Source organism: Botrytis fragariae (assembly GCF_013461495.1).
Source record: "Botrytis fragariae strain BVB16 chromosome Unknown tig00000054, whole genome shotgun sequence".
Classification (NCBI taxonomy): Eukaryota; Fungi; Ascomycota; class Leotiomycetes; order Helotiales; family Sclerotiniaceae; genus Botrytis; species Botrytis fragariae.
In genome coordinates, this window is record NW_023500993.1 from 2409959 (window position 1) to 2432391 (window position 22433).

The 22433-nt window shown below is 43.4% G+C and overlaps 8 protein-coding genes across 8 annotated transcripts; 4 read left to right on the plus strand and 4 right to left on the minus strand.

Moving 5' to 3' along the window:
• Window positions 1-793: 793 nt before the first annotated feature.
• Window positions 794-1831, minus strand: Bfra_005446 (uncharacterized protein; the record flags this gene model as incomplete). The annotated part of the gene is made up of 2 exons (XM_037335830.1): window positions 794-1550; window positions 1614-1831. The coding sequence occupies 2 exons, from the start codon at window positions 1829-1831 to the stop codon at window positions 794-796; spliced, it is 975 nt and encodes a 324-aa protein (XP_037192925.1).
• Window positions 1832-2374: 543 nt separating this feature from the next.
• Bfra_005447 (uncharacterized protein) lies at window positions 2375-3652 on the minus strand (the record flags this gene model as incomplete). The annotated part of the gene is made up of 2 exons (XM_037335831.1): window positions 2375-2770; window positions 2831-3652. The coding sequence occupies 2 exons, from the start codon at window positions 3650-3652 to the stop codon at window positions 2375-2377; spliced, it is 1218 nt and encodes a 405-aa protein (XP_037192926.1).
• A 965-nt stretch (window positions 3653-4617) lies between these two features.
• Bfra_005448 (putative 3-hydroxyisobutyrate dehydrogenase protein) lies at window positions 4618-6973 on the minus strand (the record flags this gene model as incomplete). Its single annotated transcript, XM_037335832.1, has 4 exons — window positions 4618-4818; window positions 4879-5093; window positions 5144-6086; window positions 6140-6973. The coding sequence occupies 4 exons, from the start codon at window positions 6971-6973 to the stop codon at window positions 4618-4620; spliced, it is 2193 nt and encodes a 730-aa protein (XP_037192927.1).
• A 4011-nt stretch (window positions 6974-10984) lies between these two features.
• Window positions 10985-13030, plus strand: Bfra_005449 (uncharacterized protein; the record flags this gene model as incomplete). The annotated part of the gene is made up of 2 exons (XM_037335833.1): window positions 10985-11099; window positions 11157-13030. 2 exons carry the CDS (start codon window positions 10985-10987, stop codon window positions 13028-13030), a joined length of 1989 nt encoding a protein of 662 aa, XP_037192928.1.
• Window positions 13031-14598: 1568 nt separating this feature from the next.
• On the plus strand, window positions 14599-15777 carry Bfra_005450ia (uncharacterized protein; the record flags this gene model as incomplete). Its single annotated transcript, XM_037335834.1, has 3 exons — window positions 14599-14823; window positions 14872-15263; window positions 15324-15777. The coding sequence occupies 3 exons, from the start codon at window positions 14599-14601 to the stop codon at window positions 15775-15777; spliced, it is 1071 nt and encodes a 356-aa protein (XP_037192929.1).
• A 644-nt stretch (window positions 15778-16421) lies between these two features.
• Window positions 16422-17191, plus strand: Bfra_005451 (uncharacterized protein; the record flags this gene model as incomplete). The annotated part of the gene is made up of 2 exons (XM_037335835.1): window positions 16422-16533; window positions 16602-17191. 2 exons carry the CDS (start codon window positions 16422-16424, stop codon window positions 17189-17191), a joined length of 702 nt encoding a protein of 233 aa, XP_037192930.1.
• A 576-nt stretch (window positions 17192-17767) lies between these two features.
• Bfra_005452 (putative glycoside hydrolase family 1 protein) lies at window positions 17768-19582 on the plus strand (the record flags this gene model as incomplete). Its single annotated transcript, XM_037335836.1, has 4 exons — window positions 17768-17996; window positions 18045-18706; window positions 18771-19181; window positions 19272-19582. Exons 1-4 carry the CDS (start codon window positions 17944-17946, stop codon window positions 19580-19582), a joined length of 1437 nt encoding a protein of 478 aa, XP_037192931.1. The 5' UTR covers window positions 17768-17943.
• A 416-nt stretch (window positions 19583-19998) lies between these two features.
• On the minus strand, window positions 19999-22008 carry Bfra_005453 (putative transcription factor tfiiib component protein; the record flags this gene model as incomplete). The annotated part of the gene is made up of 1 exon (XM_037335837.1): window positions 19999-22008. One exon carries the CDS (start codon window positions 22006-22008, stop codon window positions 19999-20001), a length of 2010 nt encoding a protein of 669 aa, XP_037192932.1.
• Between the last annotated feature and the right edge of the window lie 425 nt (window positions 22009-22433).

Below are 22433 nucleotides of genomic sequence, written 5' to 3' on the forward strand. Positions count from 1 at the left end.
ACCACAAGAGAATGCATCACGTAAAGGAGAATGAGTATGTGGTGGAGAGCTCTATGTTTAAGAAAATCACAATTTCGACAAGATTAAAATGCACTAAAAGTTTGTAGGAATCTTCAGCGAGAGGCAGACTGCCAAGGATGTTACATTAGGCCTAGAAAAACACAAGTAGTCATATGGTGAGGTGGTTGTTTGCTACGCAATGGGATGAATGTAACTATAAATATCGCAAGAGGGAGGTATCACTTGGTGCAGACTATGAGGGGAATTGGGGCTTATAGTTAATGGAAGGTTATTTATTTTGCAGGAATAATATGATCATTCCAAGAATTGGCTTCTTCAAATCTATCTATATCTACTCACTTGAGCTTTGAATCGAAGTACTCATCAAATTTTTTGCTTTCTGTTTTTTCCTGTTTTTTTTCTAAAAAAAAAGAAAAAGGACTAGTAATATAGCTTGCTCTCTTCAGTTACTAATTGTTGAGCTTGCTATGATAATTAACAATAGCCTTGTTCATGAAGGTATTTAAACGACATGGAAGGATTATGTGGAAAACAAAAAGTAAGGTGTAACATGAGGACTACTATAACTAGACGTCATATTGGTGGAAAGGATTACGAGGGTATGAAATGAATGTCACTTGGCAAAGATGCAAGTAAGGGGTTCAAATGAAAGGATTATAATATTAAAATAGGAATGAAAATTGATTTTTAACAATCATCAAAGAACAATGTATGCAAAGGAAATGGATGCGGGTTGTGTAGTGGGGTTGGGTGAGGGTAAAGCTTGCCAAACTCAAAAGGGATGGTCGTGGAAATAGTCAACACCGTATTGGCCAGTCGAATCGACAGTGCGCTGATCGATCCGCGTGAGCAAAATCTCGATTCTAGGGACTCTACTGATCAAGCCGGCATTGAATCGTGTTTGAAACCACCCGCGTGCAAGTCCTATATCCGACCTCATCTCTCTATGTATGTCGCGTACAAATAACTGGCTACCTGCATTGTTTGTTGCGTACGGAGGTGCGAACATGCCCCCGGGGAGGCGAGAAAAGCTGTACTGAATTCTCAAACATTCGAGGTTTCGGAAATATGCAGCGGGCCCTGCTTGATTCATCTGATCTTCATCAACTTGAATGAAAACAACATTGTCGACCTGTGCCATCGGTGCTTCGTGAGTGAGATCCGCAACTGGGGGAAGAATAGTAGGTGGAAATTCAAAGAGTCGGGTGGCGCCACCGTCAAAGTAAATAAGATCTGAACTTGGATTGAAATACCTGAACTGTTCAGGAAAACCATTGCCGTTGACGCCACCGAAAAGACGCCTGAGCTGTTTGAGAGCCTCTGTTCTGGATTCGTAATTTACATAGAGGATGGCTGGGTTCTGACGAGAATGTGCTCTGTTGTGTCTCATCGCATTGTCAGTGATTCTGATGGTTTGAGGCCCCGGAATGACTAACTCCCAAATCATGAGTCGAAGCTCTGGAGGTAAACTGGAAAATGCAAAACTTGTTGGTCTTGGAGGAGCTCGAACAACAGCATTTGAGCGGAAGCTTTGAGGAATAAGGGAACTTTCCCCGTCCGGAAGAGCATTGAATAGCTGGAGAGCCTGCTACGCTGGAGTGGGTGCGCGTCTATTCTCCCACCTGTTGATTGCAATTGCAATCGCTGGCCCCGGTGCGGGTTGAGCTGCAAGACTGCAATTCCGATCAGGCAGAGCATCTAGCATCGAGAGATTATCCTGCTGCGGATTGGATGTTCCTACGGCTTGCCATTTGTTTGTCAAAGCTCGGACTGTCCCTGGGACAATTGGATTTTGATTGTTCGAAGACATGGTCTTGAAGTTGAGAATCTGAAGATGGTTTGATATTCTGTTGATGTGGTTAGAGTATCGACTGACTATGTAGGAATGAGAATGGAGATATTAGAATGAGAAACGGCTAGATATATATAGGAGATAGCTCGAGCTGTTCCCATACAGTTTCTATATAACTCCCATACACTTTCCATATAGTTCACACACAGTTCAAATGGACTTGCAACATTTATCGAGTTAAAAAGACTACCGACACAATGTACGCTTGTGTGATGATTGTTCAGAACATTGGGCATCTAAATTGCTAATATCGACCTCAGGTCCCATTCAACGCGCACGATGATCCGAACAAGAACATGACGTATGTGAGAGCAGGAGATACTCAAGTATAGTTCTTTTACATTGCACGTAGCACTAAACAGGAGATCTATATCACGAAATTCCTTTAGAAAAACCAGGGACATTATTCCAAATTTTATTCGCTATTCTAACCCAACATAGTGATCCAGCATCCGATATATTAATCATTCAGACTATTGCCTACTCTGAGTTATTCGTCACTTAATCTGGGGGCCGGCTTCTTCGCTTGCTATTCCTAAATGCAATTTTAACAGCTTCCCAGATTTGAACCGCCTCTTTCTGTAGTTCCTCCACCCTCGCGATGCTTTCGAATTTCTCGCGTGATTCTGCGCGCTCCCAAATAACCATCATCTCTTTCAAAATCAAGCGAAGCTTTTGGTGATATGGGTAGTCCACCAGAAGCTCGCGAGATTGATGAATTGCGGCCGCGGTCTTGCAGTCCAGCACAAAGATCAGAGCGGAAGGGTATGTGTGCAGAACCAAAGAGTCCGCTGATGTTGGTACATGTCTCTTCCCATATATTCGTTGCATACTTTCATTGACTCGGTCAATAGATTCAACTGAAAGTCCAGCGTGCTGCGCCAGCAGAGAGTCTGCCTGTGTTAGATGTTAGTGATCGTGAAATCTTCAATGGAGTATGGTCACTCTTTCACTTACCTCGAAATTAGGGTCATGAGCTGCGACATTCCCTGACTCCACAATGCGTCCATCTAGAATTCTACCATTGTGACCTTCGAACATAAAGTGGATATTCTCAAGCCACCTCAGTCTCAAGGCTATCCCAATTCTTAGAAGGGGCTTGACCCTCTCGCTTGTCTCTCGGAGTGTTTCATGACTTAAGCGTAGTTGCTGATGTTCTTCGCTCAGCTTTTCCAAATCAGATACTAGTCCAAGATTCTTCTTCTGTTCTTCCTTCAAATTTGCCATGATCTTTTGATACTTTGAGTCTAGCGAAACAGACTTGTCGTGTAGCGCTTTATTCCTATTATCTGCTAGACGTAATTGCTCGCTATTCTCCTGCCTCTCGCTCTGTATCTGATCCTGTATCTGTTTAATGCTAACCTGGAAGTTATCTACTTGCAGTGTTGTTTTTTTCTGGTGATCTCTCCGCAATTTTTCAATAACCTTAACTGCAGAACTGCGCTCTGCTTTCAAATCTCTATTTTCATCGAGTGTCGATTGCAGTATTCTCCTCAATTGGGCAGCTGACTCGTTTCCCGAGAGGCCTGCCGCTTCTCTTGAAGGGTGCAACTCATAGCGAGTATTTTGCTTAATCATCATCAAAGCCCAAGAATCCCCTGTCTGTGGCTCACCCGTAGGTAGAGTGTGGTCGGTGACTACCACTATGTTTCCTTTGGTTCTGCATTTGGTACAGATGAAAATGTCGTGCATTTCCTTTCTCAAGTCTTTCACAATCTGAGCGTAGAATTCGGCCTTAGATTGGTGTGCATCATGGCTGGAATCTACAGGAGTAGACATTGGTGGCGATTTCGGAGATCGGGGAGGCTTGAATTGTTAAAGTGGGAATTTGTATGTACTCAAAATGTTTCTCGTAAGAATTCAGTTCCTCTTCGTGGTTGTGTGTGGAAGGTTAGAAAAAAAGAGTTCAACTATACAACTTTAAAGACTGCTGTGTGCTTTTGTACTCGAGTTCCTTGATTCTGAGATGATTGTGCAATTAAGCTATTCTATACTCTTATGTATAAATTGGCAAACAAGGCTCGAAAACAGGGTACAGTACCTGCAAATGAGATTTCTAATGCAATATAAGCGTCAACTTAACGACTCCAATAGTGTCATCTAATTCTAAATTGGCTCGGGCTATTTTTACCCGGCTATCCACCCTTGCTGTAGTAGTATTATGTGAATTGAAACTATTCATATTCAATAGTATAATACTTGCTTTAATATATAAATGTTGGTGAATCCGACCGCAGTTCATACAACTTATTGACCATTAATTTGAAAAACAGGATTATAGCATTTTTATGGACTTTTTCTGAGTTTGTGTCTGTGACAGGAGATGAGCAATCTAGAATAAACTATTGGAACTTCTCTTTTAGTCTTCTATACTAGATAAGTCTCTAGTAATCATATGTATAGACAGTTTGTAAGATCTTACATTCACAACAAAAGATTTATTATGCTACCAAGCTAGTTTGTGTCTAATTACACAAATCGAAAACTGCCAAGCACTTTGTTTGGTTCAATGAATGACATTCACAAGAACAGACAGCAAGAAATCTGTCGAATGTCAAGTATGGGTTTGATGAGTCATGTGTTGCAAGCCAAACAAAGACAACAGTATTATTACTGATTAGGTATCATCCGTCCATCATTACACCAAGCTCATCCAAATACACCTAAGAATTGATTTTCCATCATATCCAAAAAAGTATCCTATGATACAAGGAAACCGTATAGTCATTATGCGTCGCATTTCGCTACGTGAGTTTGACCCACCCCATTGCATCACTGGCATCCCACATTGGGGTTTCCATTCTCAGTACGCATTCTTTACGCAATCCATTATTAGATCTTTCGTAAGAGCACAGTATCGTTCGCAACATTCCTCCTTCTTTACCCGCGAGTAGGGCTACAGATGGAGGACGCTCGGCGGAGAAAACAGTAACAGTCATTGTGCCCTGAGATGTATGTAATTAGTTTGACAATTCGTTTGAGACCCGTAGAATGGTAAAACTTACGGTATCAATCAACGTGAACAGTCTGTGCCCGTGAGGAAGATCCGCCACATTGAAGTGAGGTTCCCCACCGATTCTCTCATCTGCTTTACCAGTGCAGTATGGTCCGCTAGAAGGTGTGTATTGAAGACGACCGATTGAGTTTCCGAAAGTAAGAGTCTCGATCTGATCAAGTGGAAGAGTTCCTTCAAAGCCGACAAGCCAAGGTGTGGCACCCCCTTATTCCATGGTTAGTATCAAACAGTCAAGCAGAGAGAAAATTACTCACAAACTTTTCCGCCGTAGAGAATTCGCACAGCGAAGGGTGCTGAGAGCAATATAATAAGTCCCAAGACTAAGAAGAAAGCCCCAAGTCCACCAACTGAGCCACCTTGAGCTACCAAAGCGCATCCCGCAATAAATAAAATTGGTCCAAATGCCAACGCCCAATCAGCGCCCAGCTTTTTCCAAGATCTTCTCCTCAGAGAATAAATTCTGGGAATGTCCTTCCAGCGAATAGAGATTGCATGGGCACCATCCAGAATCAAGGATCCGTCATGACAAACACCTGCGACCTGACAGAGAGGCTGGATGTCCCATAAATTGGCACCAAGATCATCTTCCAGATTGAACCACGCAGGTTTACCTGTCATGCGAATGCCATCCATACAAGCCATACGTTCGACGATTTGATCACTATCATTGGCCAGTGATAGTCGGGCAAGAGCTTGCTCTTCTGTGTCAGAAGGATCCATACGGGGGCGTTTCGTGAGAAGTGTCATAAGAGCGTAGGCAATGTCACCACGTTGAAACTCCGTGAACTGTCTAGACTTCAATGCTTTAAGAGCAACTTGAATCAGCTCAAGCCGACTTAACGATAGAGAACCAGTGTAGTGTTCAGCCAACAGACGGAAAATTTCGTCATTTCCATCGTGTATGATTTCATTGCTTGGTGTGAGCATTCTTGCCCATGATCGATGCGTGAACTCCATGATATCAACAACTTCTATTTTATCGACACCATCTTTGTTCTGAAAGTCGGGTGTGCAAATGCTAACTTTATGGTCTCGGGCAAGTAGAATCTCAGGTAGACACCAGAGACGTTGACCAAAGAACACTAGGGCTTGTGGAGAACGGTCGGGCAATACAACACAAACCTTCTCGGCCCCACGGGTGACATCACAGAATCGATGAACATCGTCGGTGGCTTCGGGTTGTAGTTCCGCTCTGCACTATAACACAAAGTCAGTAGTTGTTATTGCGCTAATTTAGTATAAAAACTTACATGGAAGTCTGCCCAATATGCCTCCATTCCATGATGCAACGTGAGCTTTCTTGCTCTTCGATCAATGGCCTCCTGATCTAACTCAGTCTTTCCAGGGTTTTGATCCGTTGGGGCAGGTCTTTGGTATTGGGCTGCTGCAAAACTAATGAAGATGTATGCACCAGAAAAGCTTCCATCTTCGACAACTTCCCATTTGTCGTTACGGAATACAACCAAGGCACGAGGTCGAAGAAGGCGATTCTGTTCACCCTTGATTATGTAGGTTTTATCTCCATCATCTTGGCGCTGTCCTTTGATCCACTGCGCTGCATTCGGGGCAGCATCTAGTTGATTCAGAGCATGCTTCGGATACTCATAGCATTTGTGAGGGAACTTGGTGTATTTGTCACTGTTTTTCCCATCGCCATTGGTAATCCCATATACAACAATAAATATTATGACAGGAAGGACGAGAATAGACCTTCCGATAGCCAAGGCGATGTCTTGGGCCGAGTCGAGTTCATTTCCGATGGCCCATGAAGATACTCTCAAAAGTGTGGGCGCATTCCCTCCAACACGTCGTCGCCTCCATTCTCCTTGGGGTTGGATGTCGGGACTGGAAGCTGCTTGTACAAGCATATGATATGGTTTGCCATAGGAAGGAGAGATATATCTAAGGAGATCTCGAGGTCGCCATGTCTCCCGATTTAACACATCTCTGTGAAAGTGTGTGGGTACTGGATCGAGGGGGCCTGCCTTTTCTGCATCCCTCAAGGTAGGGTTAGTGTAGGTAAACTGCTTGAACCAATGCCTTTGTCCATCGAAATGATGGTTGATATCTGCCGAGGTTGACATAATGGAAAGCCTTCGGGCACAAACTAGGGTCGGTGAATGGATTTATTTGTGATGAGAGGTTCGAGGACGTCAGTAAGGCCTTACAAAAATCTTTTCAATCGTGTGGACAGAACACGCGGAAAGTGGGAATTAATAAGGAAAAGATTCCTCGAAACAAGCCATCTTTTCCCCGGCATCCTCCACCAACTCTAGAAAAGAAATAGCATTCAGAATATTGTGATATGGACGCCGAGACCCTTAGAGCAAGGGTTTAACCCATTGAAACAATGAATTCTCTGGGTGGCTTAGGGCTGACTTGTCCCATGATATGTGCTCTGTATGACAGGTACCATACGGCGGGATAGTAAGCACCCAATGTTTATTTTTTAAAGATAAGAATTGAACATCAAAACCTCCTGCTTGTGCTATCTTTACAGATTTCACGAATGATTCCCATGTAACCAATCATCCGTCGATGAACTAAAAGTCGTTGCCTAAATAATGATATATGAGTGTATCAACGTCCTACATTGGGGAGAATAGGAAAGCCTGACCTATTATCGGAATGCCAAGATACTGAAAAGCAATATTTCAACCCCATTTTTGTCAGAAAAGGGATGCCCAGAAAGCCACAAGCCAGTATCCATGTCATTGCCGAAGGCTTACATTTCATGCATCAGAATGCTCCACGTGGGTTGAATCACCACCACAGCTTTGGAAGTAGTGCGTTGGCGCTTTCTTTCCCCAATATTGGACTATATTGATGTCGAGCTTAGTTCCTACTCCATACTTTATCACTGGGAGTTAAAAGATGAGGGGGTGGGTTACAAACACTAGCGAGCCGGTTAAAATCCGCATTTGTGTAAGCTCACGTGATTATTAGGCACTTTGATCGGATTCTATTTCGAGATTTCCAATTTCGCCAAACTTCAGCTCATGCAGCCACCAAGAACTTGTAAGACAACGTGCAACTTTGAGGCTCTTCAAGCAAGAAGTGTGAATTACCCGTCGCATTTTGACCAATCATTCGCGACAAATACAACCATCCCAAACCTCATTTCCAACGGCCTTGGCAGTGATACTTTTGACTCCAAGCAGGATGTAAAACTGTTCTTCTAAATCTTAGTTAACCCTTGAATCTCCAGAAACGGGATGATGAGATGATTCCTTCTGGTATTCCCATTTCTTAAGTAGTATAAGGTATATTTTCATTGTTAGAAACCCCGGTGTTGGGGATTGGAAGATCAGTATCGTATTTTGAACTGTTCCAACCCCTGGATCAACTACCTACCAAATCAGAATCTTGACGACTTCACGCAATAGGCTTTCTGAAGGAATACGGAACGACAATTCGAACTTTATATGTTTTAGGAGAGCTGTGAATTTGTTTCTAGCCTGTGTGTCAAATAGTGCGTCTTTCTGAGTAACAATACTCACTAAACGTCTCAAAGCTGGCTCCTGCAAACAAAGGCATACCGAAATTGTGATGTCTATCACGTGATCGTAAAAGATTTACTGTGCAAGGTCTTAGTTTTGGGAATTTGCATGCTTGCATTCCTTTTGTGTATTTACTTTCTCTTTTTTCTTATGAATATATGAGGTTTGTTACACCGAGAATGTTTCTAGTCTAAACTTTCAGGAGCCTTGTAGTGCATAGTATTGTATCAGGTCATTTCGAATGATAACTGAATGGAGTGAAGTATTCGTTCAATTATAAAGTACCTACATGAATGAATGCTGTAACCTTTTCGTTCTCTGATATCTGTTTTATGGTCTCCGTCATGTCTGGGTCTCTTTTCTCCTGTATAGCTCTTGCCTATTCTGTACATGCACGCCTTTCCTCTTCGTATCCTAATCTCGATCATCAAAGAAGCGTCACTGTTAGGGTGGCAACAATCGTCGCTTCAATTTGCGAGTGTCATCTGAATACTATGTAGACTATTCTATGATGAAAGCATTTGGAAGATCTGGCAACTCAGGCAACAACGGCCACATCAAGACGAGAAGAGGCTGGAGACTTTCCAATCGCTATTTTTCCTTGAAGAAATTTATCATTGCTTGGGGTATTGATTTCCAATATTCAATTAGCACGGTGTCTTGTTGGGGGAAGAGAAGTGTTCGGCAGGTCAAGCAATAAGACCGCAATTTTCGAGAAAGGTGCGATTGACATACTGTCATTATCAACCTGGATTTTCAAGCTCAAAACATCTGCTCAATACATTAACCACTTAGTAATTTATGGGACAGGTCTCCATATTGGAGATTATATTAATAGCCCATTTTGATGACAGATATATTGTCTGCCACCCAAAGATCAGGTTTCTTACTTTTGAGCACACCACTGGGACAATGCATCATGCCCACTGGGCCCCGTCTCTATCTTACGACGAAAGTTTGTTGAAGTTATCACATGGATGTGCTGGATTCAGATGCGATGTTGATGGAAGTGAATTCTGAAGAGGCCGGATGTCGCTTAAGCATTGCGCAGATCAACCCCAGACCACCACTTTCCTGTGTTTGGAAATTTAAAAGGTGAGTTCACCACAATAATTCATCACACACACAGATTCTACTTAGTTGAATGAAGCTCTGACTTATGTACAATTCTTCGGCTAATCTCTTTCAAGGGTGAAAGGATGCTATAAGATAATCTCACTTCAACACGCGTATTTGGCGCTTTTCGCCCGATCAAGTTCACCTGCGTCCCAAAGACTTTGTAAAAGTTTACCAACGCACAATATTGTTCATCTCATCTGCCCTATCAATTCATACCACTTCATTACATTCAATCTTTATTTGCCCCAAGAAATTATGATTGAAGCACTGAGTATCGTGGTTATATCGAGGACGTTGCTGTGAGTACATGCTCACTGAATCATTGTGAACACGGGCTGATTATATATATAGCATGAAGAGGAAACAGACCATTCTAGGGGTTGGGGTTGTAACGATGAAGAGCCTGGTGACATGGCAGGCACTGGTGGTTGGGAAAGAACAGATGAGCTAGTGCAAACTTCTTATCTTCACTGAATAATGGCTAACTCTGGTTTGTAGTTTCGAGTGGACAATGTCTTCACCAAATCCGAATAGATTTAGCTGAAGTCTATGACACTTCTTTTTCATGGACATGAGCTATGACTTGGCGGCTGTTTGAGAACATCGCAAGAAATGTTGTACATATGTACTGGGAATCAAACTGTAGTTGCAAGCTAAATTAAGTAGTGTGGTGGATAACATTAGAAGATAGGACATATTCGCTTGGCGCTTGTATAAAAGCCATATGAATTGTGGTTGTGCCGGAATGGGATGCTCGCTACTTGCTATAAGTACCTAATATCATTTTTACAATGTACCAATTCCAGATCAAACATCTACAGCAATTTTCCAAGAATTAGCTACACACGCGGCTGCTACAAGATTTCCGTTTCCTAAAGGTCTCATTTACAGATTTCCCTTTTATCACTTCCTAGCCCCTCCTAAAACCCTGCTAAAGTGATGAGCCTTTAAGATCAAGATGAGTTTAAGCCCATACATACAAAATGCAGCTTGAGTCAAGATAAAATTTAATTTTTATATCATTCAAAATACTTCTCAGCCATACACAACTCCCCTATACATTTACAAATCTTAGAGAATCTTTTATAAATCCATCTTTTATCACCATAGAAGTGAATATATATCACACGCGTTAAACTATGATGGAGTATGACGAACATAACTTGGTCTTTCTTTTCCCGACAGGTACTCACCTATCATTTTTCGGATATGCAAGTGAGACGACTCACTTTCGGAACATCTCAGTCACACCCTCCTCTCACCCTCAGCTAATTTATTTCCCCGACAGAGATAACAAAGTCCTTCGTCTCTTCTCCATTTTCCAACTCTTGTGACAATCTCATCTACTAAATCTTTTGTTTGATATCGTCCGATCTGGAGTACTGTGTCTGGAAAGTGGGCGGCTCGTCACGGAAACTATCAGATTACACTCACGAATTTCATTACAATCAAGGCTGAGACATTACATTGATAGGAATGGCAGCCAAAAAGAAAAAAGCAACTGCGGCTCCTGCATCTCGACTTCCAGCAGGAACCGTGTCTTTATCAACCTCCAAGGTGGAAGATAGAGCGCCGTCTGCAAAAAATGAAGGTAAGCCAATACCTCTACCAAACACGTAAACATACTGACACAAGAGAAAAATCGCAGAATTATCCATCAGTCCTCAACAAGTCGAAGAGATGCAGGAATCGTGGCCTTTGCAGGCGCCCATGATTGAATATGAGAGCTGCGAGGAGAAGTGTGCTGGGTGGGGCTCGAATACAGGCTCTGAGAGCGAAGATTTCCTCGACGATGATATGGATTTTTTGCCGACGGGCTGGGGAAAAAATGATAAGCAGTCGAGTGAAGATATGGAGAGAGTAGAAATTGCTAGGAAAGCCAAGATGAAGAAGAAGAAATCTCATGGATCCGCACTAGTGGTAGCAGCTTGTCGAGAGAAAACAGTTAAGGCTTCAGATCGAAAGGTGGAGTTGTCTCGCACACTTGTCGAGTTGACAAAGCCTTGCGCCAATACAGAGATTATCGAGACTGCGCTGGAGGTAACTTGTCATACAGCCGAGCAAGTCGTCAGCGGAAGTGTCGTCGATGGTGTCAATGTGGTCAGGTCAACGAGTTCCCTCGATAATTCTTGCGTCTTATGCACCTCTCGATCCTCAGAAATTGTGACGAGTAACACTACAATCACGAAATCAACAGTACAAGAACCAGAGCCTAACATCAAATTGATGGAGAAGATGGCCCGACAAGAGCGTGATTTGAAGTCTGCGAAGACACAAGCTGGCTCCTTGCGTGCCGAGATCGAAGTTCTGAATCAAAAGCACAGGCTGGAAATGCAAAAGCAATTGGATCAGCTCAATGAAAGCCATCGAAAGGAGATGGACGCGATGAAATTGGATCTCGAGGAAGCGCAAACGGTACGACAGAAAGCTTTAGCTGATTTGCAGAGGGTTGAGGAGAAAAACTTGACTATTAGAATGGATAGGAAAGAGCTCAATTCAAAGCTTGGAGCTGTGAACAGAGATGCAGTGAGATTCAAAAATAACATCGTAGCATTGGAAGCACAAAGCAATCATGCACTTAAATTGGCAGAGTCTTTTTCAAAACTGGTAGAAGATCTGACACGAAAGGCCAAAGCCACCGAACTGAGGCTAGACGCAGAGCAGGCAAACACTAGTGCGACATTACTGCAGCAGAACTCAAAATTACTAGACGAAAATCGCAGATTGAAACAGCAGCAGTCACAATCAACTGCGACTTCTTCCAACCGCCTGAAACAGTTGCAACAGAAGTACGATAGTCTGGCGAGCACTTATCACAGTGTTATCGCTCAACGTGATAAGCTACGTGACAATTTAATCAGGTCCCAGCGCCAATGCCAAGTATGGAAGGATGAGGCGGAATACTACAACACGAGTCGGGATGATCGTCGGGCAGAACTAGACGAAGTTGCTAAGGAGCTCACTAAGATGACGGCCAAATATGAGAAAGCTGTCTACAACTGCAACTGGGAACAACAAAACTACGACAAATTGAAACAGACCTACGATATTGTGGAACCATTGGTGAAGATAGGAGCAGATATTCGATTACGTTTTCTGGACCAAGCACGAGAGGCAGCACTCAGTATCTCCTGGTGTGAGGCAGATATGGCTTTGAGAACCAATGGTAATGTTGCTGCTCACAGGGGTAATGCGGCTGCCGATGCGACATTATTCAAGGGTAAGCTTATCCCGGAAGAGTACAAAGAAGAGGCCGAAGAGATCTTTGAAAAGTTATACAACCATAAATCTAGCGACTACCCATTCTTTGATAGGATCTCCGAAAGACAAAACGACTGTGAAGCAACATTGGCTACAATAACAAAATCTAGTGTATCGGCAACTCTGCGTGAGGAGTGGCGCGTGATATGGAATAGAATTGTTCACGGTCCGGTCAACAAAAAAATGATCTTGATTGAAGAACTGGAAAGGTTAACCGACGAGATAGTGGACTTAGAACGTTCAAATCGTCGTCGCAGATAAGGAAACCCCACAACTCGCTCTTATCACAGAATAAAGTGTCGAGATTATCATACTAATTGGAGGAAGTTGGAACTGGAACTGCGTTGCGGGACGGAATATGTAGAGTTAAAACACAAGACTTAAGCTAGGATTGATCAGGTGATACGCATGATGATATGGGTGGAGAAACCCTGGGTGATTGATCAACAACTCTTGTATGGAGTATGACCAGGGCAATCATGAACATGCAACTCTACTTCCAGGATGATCGAGGATGATGTTTGCGTTTGGGACGGGATTGTGCTACAGGATTTATGTATATATGTCAGAGTAGATACTATGAAATAAAACTGTCATTGCGAATAAGGAAAGATTTTATATTGAACAGAGATGTTCGTGGATAGAGGTAACGCCAGATATTTTGCATCAGGGTGGATCTTATAAATACTTCGAAAGATACTATTTGTGGAATCTGTGCATTCTTCATCAACTCCAAGATACTCTCCGTTTCTCTTGATAAGTCCTCAGATGATCAGATCGTAATATCTTGCTATTCTTAGCATCTATTTCAAATAAAAGAGACAGCAGCTAATCTTGATAACACCACAATATCCGCATACTTCAATTGTTGCTTCACGACCTCAGGTCTCCATCACCATATCCGCATAAGGTACTCCGCTTTCCCCCCCTCTATCCCAGACCTCACGTGATCATTTGATTGTCCCGCTCATTCAATTTAGGAATACTGTTCGAACAACTTAGCCTGAGATTGAGTGTAGGAATTCTAGGTAAACTGTTGTATGGTTTATGACAGCTGTTGTGAACTCCAAGTTCAGAAGTTTCGTACGGCAAAAATATCGCATTACTGGCTGTTTGCTCAATATTCAGCTTCACCACAGGGCCACAAGATTCAATTATAACTAGTCCATGAAGGCCTACCTGACTTTCCTTGGAAGAAATGGGGCTAGGGTGCATTGGTATTCTATGAGGACTAAGTCGTGAGAGTGACGAGATAAAAGTAGAACAGAACATAGAATCAGAGACTAGCTGAATAAAATGCCTGAAGAGCTAAGTGATAATCACCGATACATACATAATGATCTGACTGTGATTCGATTGATGATATGTAACGAAACATACATATGTATCTTACCAAATAGTGTACTTTACCACTCTATCTAGGCACCTTAGCAGTTGAAGCAGGGAGAAAGGGGTGACTTTGAACCAAGCGAACAATTAGACGAGAATCTGAAGATGGAGCTTGACTGATAGTACCATACCAACATATACGCAGGTACTAGTTTTCTTCAAGTTCTGTACTAGCAGCCGTAGGGTAGATTCCCTCTTGTTTATAAGATGTTGTCTGTAACATCTATTCCTTCTTTGTAATACACAGTATTTCATGATCCTTGATACTGCGATTTACACGGAGCTTCTTTCTTGAACATATTGTTCTTGATATTCATAAAAACTCGATCCAGATATCGTGGGAAACAAATCAAGTACCTCGATAGTCACTCGTTAGGTCATATTCGGCAACACCCGAGCGACTCCAATAGACGTCGTAGCATGTCAATGAGCTTTCAAATATGCTGCCCTTCCAATCAAATGTTGAGCGTGAGATTAAGAGGAATTTCACTGCCAAGACTCCTGGTTCCGGACTTAACGCGAGTCACAGCCAAACTCGCGATGACTCCGGCTCAGAGATTGTTGCAACAATGACAATGGCATGGCAGAAAACAGATACATTGTTCGCCGAGTTAGAGCAGAAACTCGATCCTTCCAACCGCGAAGTCGCTGCAAAATATCTCCGTGTTCAGACGGCAGCAGGAAAATTTGCTGCCATTTGACAAGAAGTGAAGGCACTCAAGAGTAGTGTTGCCCAGCAGCTTAAAGAACAAGAACAAGAACAAGAACTGAAACCCCAGAAAAATCAACACGCGGAGGAATTAAATGAACTTTGCAGACAGCTATCTGAGAATGATAAGGAGAATGCTCAATTGAGGACGGAGATAACAGTTCTTTCCGAGACGAAGTCCACGCTCAAGCAGGACAACACAAGATTGTTGCATGAACTGGATTACGAGACGGAAAAATGCGTCATGCACCAAAGATCGAAACACAGTCTCATACACCAGCTGGAGCTTGCAGTAGATGCAAAGGACTACTTCGAAGCTAAGGAAGAAAACATGAGACTTCAAGCTCAGATTAATGGGATTGAGGAGGAGAAAGCGAATCTTCAATTGAAGGTTAAGTAGCTGGTGCAAGATCTCTCTCTTAAAAAACCGCTGGTTTTGGTGGGTGCCGCTGTTAGATTGAGATTCCTCGAGCAAGCCAAAGAGTTCGTCATCAATAAAAGGGATCGCCCTGAGCTCAACCACGAGCTGCGAGACGAGGCGAATCTGGCAGCCCATTATGGCAACATCATAGCAGACGAATCTCTCTTCAAGCTTGAGTATATCCCGTTAGACTGCCTGGAAATGACTAGAAGAGTATTCAGAGAACTACATAGCTATTATCTAGACCGCCGTCGGTACTTTGATCCTATTGAGATTCGGCTTTCGAATATCCTTGCTGCTAATCGAGCCCACCGAAGGACAGAAAGCTCGGCATCCCAGCGCAAAGACCTAATGGAGATGTATCAACAGCTTCAGGTATTTCAAGACTCTGACGAACCTTCAACGGTAGAAATCTCGAATCATGTGACGGCGATCGAGCTGATAACCGACGACATCATTGATTTGGATTTGAGAACCCGCCGCGGATAACTTTGAGGCTGTTTGGTTGACACTGCTGCTACATTTTTTTTTACCCGCAGGCGTATCCACAGAAGTGCGCGAATCAACAAATGCAGATTGGTGTTTTGATCGGGGCGTTGAATCTTGATGGGAGTTTAGCAAGCATGTGGGTATCGATGGTTAAGACAGTAAATGAATGTTGTAAGACATGTGGTCTAGAAATTCACGTGAGATTCGATATTGTTTCCACATGACGTTCTTTATCCATAATCGATTTTGTAAATAGAGAAATTTCACAATACGAACACAGCAGGAAAGATCTTACCACACAATCGAGTATTCATGTTGTTGTCAATGTTGTCGTTGTCGTTGTGATGTGTGATTGTTGTGGAGAAACCTTGCATAGCGATGTCATAGAGTTAGGTGGTGAAGTGAGGGAAGGAAACATTGCGAATAATCTAGATGTTTCCAACAACAAACCAATTATATTTCATAATTTTAATACAACTCTAAAATTCACGGGACAACAGATTAAACTTCCTTCTTCTTGATACAATAAAAAGCAACGTCTTCATTAATATACAATTTTTAAATAACTGATCAAGACCGCCGACGACTAATCCAAATTTCTAATTTAAGTCCTTACCTGGCTGGGTAGCTTCAGTTTCGGCAGCATGAGTGAGCTTAACGGTGGCTGTTCTTGTGGTCGCAACAAATACACCATCCAAATCCCGCAAAACTCAGCAGATGGCGCACAAGTCTTTTTCGATAGCAGTAATGTTCATCGTAAGTAGATTGAAAATGTTCCCTTCCTTACATTACCAAAAAGGCGATTGCTAATACCATGCAACCAGGACGATCACAAGCTGCTCCCCTCTCAGCATGGCTTCGTGTGCCATTAGCTTGGTATCACTCAACGACGTATGCCTTCTTCGATGATGAATCACACAACACAATTCGACGATCTTATACCCCTCCATCCGAACAACATGCGAAACGACATTTCTGTGGCTTTTGTGGAACACCCCTCTCCTTTTGGACGGAAGAACCGGCAGACCATGCTGATTATATTTCGTTGACTTTGGGATCATTGGCTTCTTCGGATCTGCGAGATCTCGAAGAATTGGGTTTACTTCCCAAAGAAGCACTCGAAGATGCACAGAATGATAAACAAACTATCGAGACTGTCATACCACACACTGAGAACGACGGCAGAGGAGAACAAGGTCTACCATGGTTTGAGACATTGGTTGAAGGAAGTCGACTAGGAAAAATGAAAACAAGCAGAGGCAGGAGAACTGCCGACGATGGTCGAATCAAAGTAGAATGGGAGATTGTAGAGTGGACTGGTGAAGATGACGATGTGCAGCTACCTATAACTGGGAAGAGAAAGTTGGATGCTACGAGTCCAGGTGAAGGCTCTCGCATGGAGGGGCTACAATAGATGGGATAGCATCTGCAAGTTAACGCCTCTGGGGTGAAATACTAAATTACGATCGTATGGGTTCGAGTTTGGTTAGTATCGTGGATTATGGTCAAGAAACGATGTCGTTTATGGAGATTTGGGTTTGGGATGGACACAACACAAGAGAGCTTTGTAAGTTCACAACAAGGTTGCCGATCCTTACAACAATCTCGGAAGAGTTATCTTCTCATGTCAAACGGGAGTTCGGGGATTTGTTAACAAATGAAATAATGGGCTGTGCCAATACTGTACATGTAAGATTACCATACCAAGAAATGCAAATAGCTCTTTGCAATCAATTATGATGTTTTTATCACATCTATCCGCTTGACATCCGAGATTCATCTGTGTGTGTGTATACACGAGCTAATCACAGGCACGAAAACGACACCAAATCCCGTGAACTGGATCAATTGAATTCAGCCGGAATTTCGTCCCGTCTAACCGGTTCAAACATTTACTACCCCGCCATAATCTGGTGGGGCGGAAGATATCAAAGTCACTCGATTAGGAAATGATTATATCACGGTCTGTACGGTCCGAGGGGTGGGATACGAGTTAGTTCCGTTTGATTGTTATGACACAATACTAATTTACAATTAGCCGCTCTATTTCTACTTATATGCGAGTAGATCCCCTTCTCACAACAACTAATTCTATATTTTGATACTAGAAGTACTTAGTATCTTTTGTCTTTACCAGAATTTTATCGAATTTCAAAAGAGAACAACATGGGTAAAGCAGTTCTACCCAAAGATTTCACATGGGGCTTCGCTACTGCGAGGTATGTTGCCTTGGTCAACACCAATGTCTCATATTAACACCACACTAGTTACCAAATCGAAGGAGCACCTGAAGAAGATGGTCGTGGCCCTTCTATCTGGGATACCTTTTGCAAAATCCCCGGCAAAATTGCCGATGGTAGTTCCGGAGACGTAGCATGTGACTCCTACCATCGAGTCCCCGAAGACATTGCGCTTCTCAAACTCACCGGCGCGAAAGCCTATCGGTTCTCTATCTCCTGGTCTCGTATCATTCCCCTAGGTGGTCGCAATGATCCGGTAAATAAGAAGGGTATCGCTTATTACACCAAGTTGGTGGATGATTTGCTCAAAGAGGGAATCACCCCTTTCGTAACGCTGTTCCATTGGGATTTACCAGATAACCTGGATAAAAGATACGGGGGGTTGTTGAACAAAGAAGAGTTTGTTAAGGACTATGCTCACTATGCAAGAGTATTGTTCGAGGCAATTCCACAAGTTAAGAATTGGATCACGTTTAATGAACCGTGGTGTTCTTCTATCTTGGGATACAGCACGGGATTGTTTGCTCCCGGACATACGAGCGATAGATCAAAGAGTGATGTGGGAGATAGTAGCAGAGAGCCATGGACAGTAGGACACAATCTTCTCATAGCCCACGGTGCAGCCGTTAAGATCTACCGGGAAGAGTTCAAAGCTAAAGATGGTGGACAAATCGGAATTACTCTCAATGGTACATATATCTCCACAACTAATCCACCTCACCCCCCTCCAATGCTATACTAACTCTCCCCCAGGTGATGGCGTCTACCCCTGGGATGCTTCCGACCCCAAGGACGTCGAAGCTGCCGAACGCAAACTCGAATTCAGCATTTCCTGGTTTGCAGACCCCATCTACCACGGAAAATATCCCGACTCCATGCGCGCCCAACTCGGTGATCGTCTCCCTACTTTCACCGACGACGAAATCGCCTTGGTGAAAGGCTCGAATGATTTCTACGGCATGAACCACTACACTGCTAATTACATCAGACATAAGACTACGGAGCCGGAAGAAAATGATTTCTTGGGAAATTTGGAATTGCTGTTCGAGAACAAGCAGGGGGATAATATCGGTCCAGAGACCCAGAGTGTTTGGTTGAGACCTAATCCCCAGGGTTTCCATGATTTGATCTTGTGGATTTCAAAGAGATATGGGTTCCCTACTAGTAAGCCTCCCCCCTCTCTTCTCCTTCCACCCGTCTCAAATAAGCCATTCCCCTCTCATCCCTCCCCCCACTAACCCATTCCCCTCTCAGTCTACATAACCGAAAACGGCACCTCCCTTCTCCGCGAAAACGATATTCCCTACCCCGACATCCTGAAAGACACATTCCGCGCCGACTATTTCCGCGACTACATCCGCGCCATGGCATCCGCGGTCGAAAAGGGCGCCGATGTACGCGGCTACTTGGGATGGAGTTTGATGGATAATTTTGAGTGGGCCGAGGGCTACGAGACCAGATTTGGAGTTACGTATGTGGATTATGAGGGGGGTCAGAGACGAGAACCTAAGGAGAGTGCGTTGGTTTTGAAGCCGCTCTTTGAGGAATTGATTAAGAAGGAGTAAGATTTTGGGGGAGATTGGGTTCTGAGAGGATTGGGGGGTAGGGAAATGGATTTTTTGGGTTCACTTAGTGGGTGGTTTACGTGGTACTCAAAGTAAATGGATGGCATAGACAATACGGCTACTTCAGAGTCAACTATGAATTGCGAAATTTTGGCAAAACAGTCTTCATTGTTTCGTTGCTTCGTTGCTTCATTGATTCATTGATTCAATTTTATAAAGTGATTGTGATCCGATCTATCCCATAGACCTATGACCGAAGGACCTCTCCTTCTATAGTTTGCATGATCATGCAAATCGGGTATAAGAACCAAACAAACTCCATCCAGCCATTCATTTATCGTGAATACAGAAAGCAAATCGAACATCCAGTCCTTGATCTAATCCTTCAAACACCCAATCGACCTTAACCCAGCCCATTATACTTCACCAAGAATTTCTATCTCCTCTCCACCACCTTGCATAGAGGCTTTATTAGACTTCTTAGACTTGGCTGGTTTTTTCCTTCCCATTCCGACCAAAGCAGCACCGGCATTCTCCTTTTGTGACTCTGGTCCATCTTCACCATCGCTAGCGCCGCCGTTGCCTCTTCTTCCAGCCTTGGAAATAGCTTCCTTCTTTCTCTTGTCAGCCGCCGCTTTGGCAGCTTCAACTTTTTCTTGTTCCGCATTGTGCTCATCTTCGAGTCGCTGTTGTTCCGCTTTGATTTCTTCTGAATCCTCGAATTTTTGACCTGTAAGCTGAGTGTACTCTTCGAAATCAATCTCGTCTGTCTTTCCTTTGAGAGCTCGATCGACTTTAGCTGGATTCTGGCGTTCTTCTCGTACAAATTTCAATTTTATTTGTCTTCTATTGCGGTCTGGGAACATCGCAGCAATCATTTCAAATGCTGTACCAAATTGTCGAAGACCCTGATAGAACAATTCGTTCGAAGTTGAATCCCATCGTACAGCTGCGGAACGCTTCATATATTGTCCGGAATTCACCACTCTTGTGAATTCGTTTTCTTCTATTTCTTCCAGCACTTGACCCGGATTTCGTGCTTGCCTATGTCGATCAACTTGCATAGATTGGTCATCCAGTACAATTTGTCCGTCTATAACTCGCATTTGTAACCCGTTATTGTTTAGGACAGCAGCTGGCGCTTCAACAGGCTCAGCATTATTCTCAGATGGCGCATTATTGATTAGACCTGCAAGTTCGGGACGCTCGTCCAATTGCGCATCAATCTTCTTTCGGGCATGCCTAAGCTTGAGTTCGTCATGTCTACTGAACTTCTTGCCAATCCGAATATCTTTACAAAGATCTGCCATTTTCATTACCGTAGGTTCGATGACTTCATTTTCCGCATCCTCTGGAGTGCCTTCTCGATCTCTTCTCTTCTTTGGTGCCTCGCCGTCTTTGTTCCTGCGTTCTCGAGTCGATCCTCCAGTCTTACGGGGCCTATTTAATTGAATTTCGACTTCAGTTCTAGCTTCGTCGCCATCTTCGACCTGAACCTTCTTCTTCCTTGGCGCTGCCTTCTTCCTCGGCTTTTTGAGAGCTGGCATTGCTTCTCCGTCGACAGGAGTAGGTGTCTCTTCGGAAGTTGGAGTTACTGTAGAGACCAGATGAGATGTCTGACTCGCCTCACCCGCCCCCATTCCAGATAAATCGGCATCCTCAAATGATGCAGGTGGGGTTTGTGAATTTCCATCGATTACTTGTGTGGGAATAGACGTAGGTGCTCGTATTCTGTCGGTTGTGGTATTTATTCGTGGGACTTCTGTAGAAATTGCAGGTGTAGAATTATTCGAAGGTTGACGTTGTTTTGCTGGAATAGCTTTTGCGGTTGTAGCATTATTCGTAGTTATATTGCTAATTGGAGGAAATTCTTCGCCGTCTACAACTTCCTGTTCATTGCGACTTGGCTTCGCTAAAATTTGGTTATTTGAAGGTGCCGGCACTTCTTTGGGTACAGTCGTAGACGCAGTTGGGACGGTTTGTAATGGCGCATTGGTTCCGGAATGTTGTACCTCATCCGAGGGAGGGGTCAATTTTCGGGCTTTTGTAAGTGGTTGCTCCACTTGAAGCGTGCCTTCGACATCATCTTCTCTAACTTTTCTTTTGGCCGTATTATTAATGGTCGCGGAAGTGTCATCGTTCGAGATGGTGATTGGTATGTGAGGTTGAACTGGCGGAGCATGTTGTAATTGAGGGGTGACTTGAATTGGTTCCGAAATTGTAGTTTGGGATGGTTCTCTCTCCACAACATCTCCAGTTAATGTGGGTGTAGGGATGGATGGTTGAGTCGCAGATACTGGTGCTTGTGATTGAGTTTCGGAACTTGGTCTTGCTGCAGGTTGCGACGAAGATGGTCTGGTAGGATTTGGTCGAGGGCGAGCACTTGGTTTGAACGACTTTCCACCCTTTCTAAGCATGGAAGACATTTTGACGAAATTTATTGCGCCCGATGGGCGAGATCCAAAGGATGTAGCTCGAGTCGCGGTATAATTTTGTTTGTCTTTCAAAGGTACTGATTGCTCATATGTCGAAAAAGTATTATAGGTAAGAAATTAAATATGGCCTTCTCTTTGAATGAACAATGGGAATCCTTTGAAGGTATCCCTAGGTATGCTGAGTGTGGTTGAAATAATTATTTCCATTGACCTGGAGCCGGTTCCCGCTCTGACTAAATTTTGACGCTAGTCCATTTTGGAATTGGCGGCTTGCAACTTCTCACTTCTTTCGCCTTTACCTCCATTTACTTTCTCAACTTTACAACCCGTAACGACGATACAAGGTCAATCAAACCACACATCTGGAAACATTCGATACTACCTATTATTGCGCTATACCCATATCTGGTCGAATC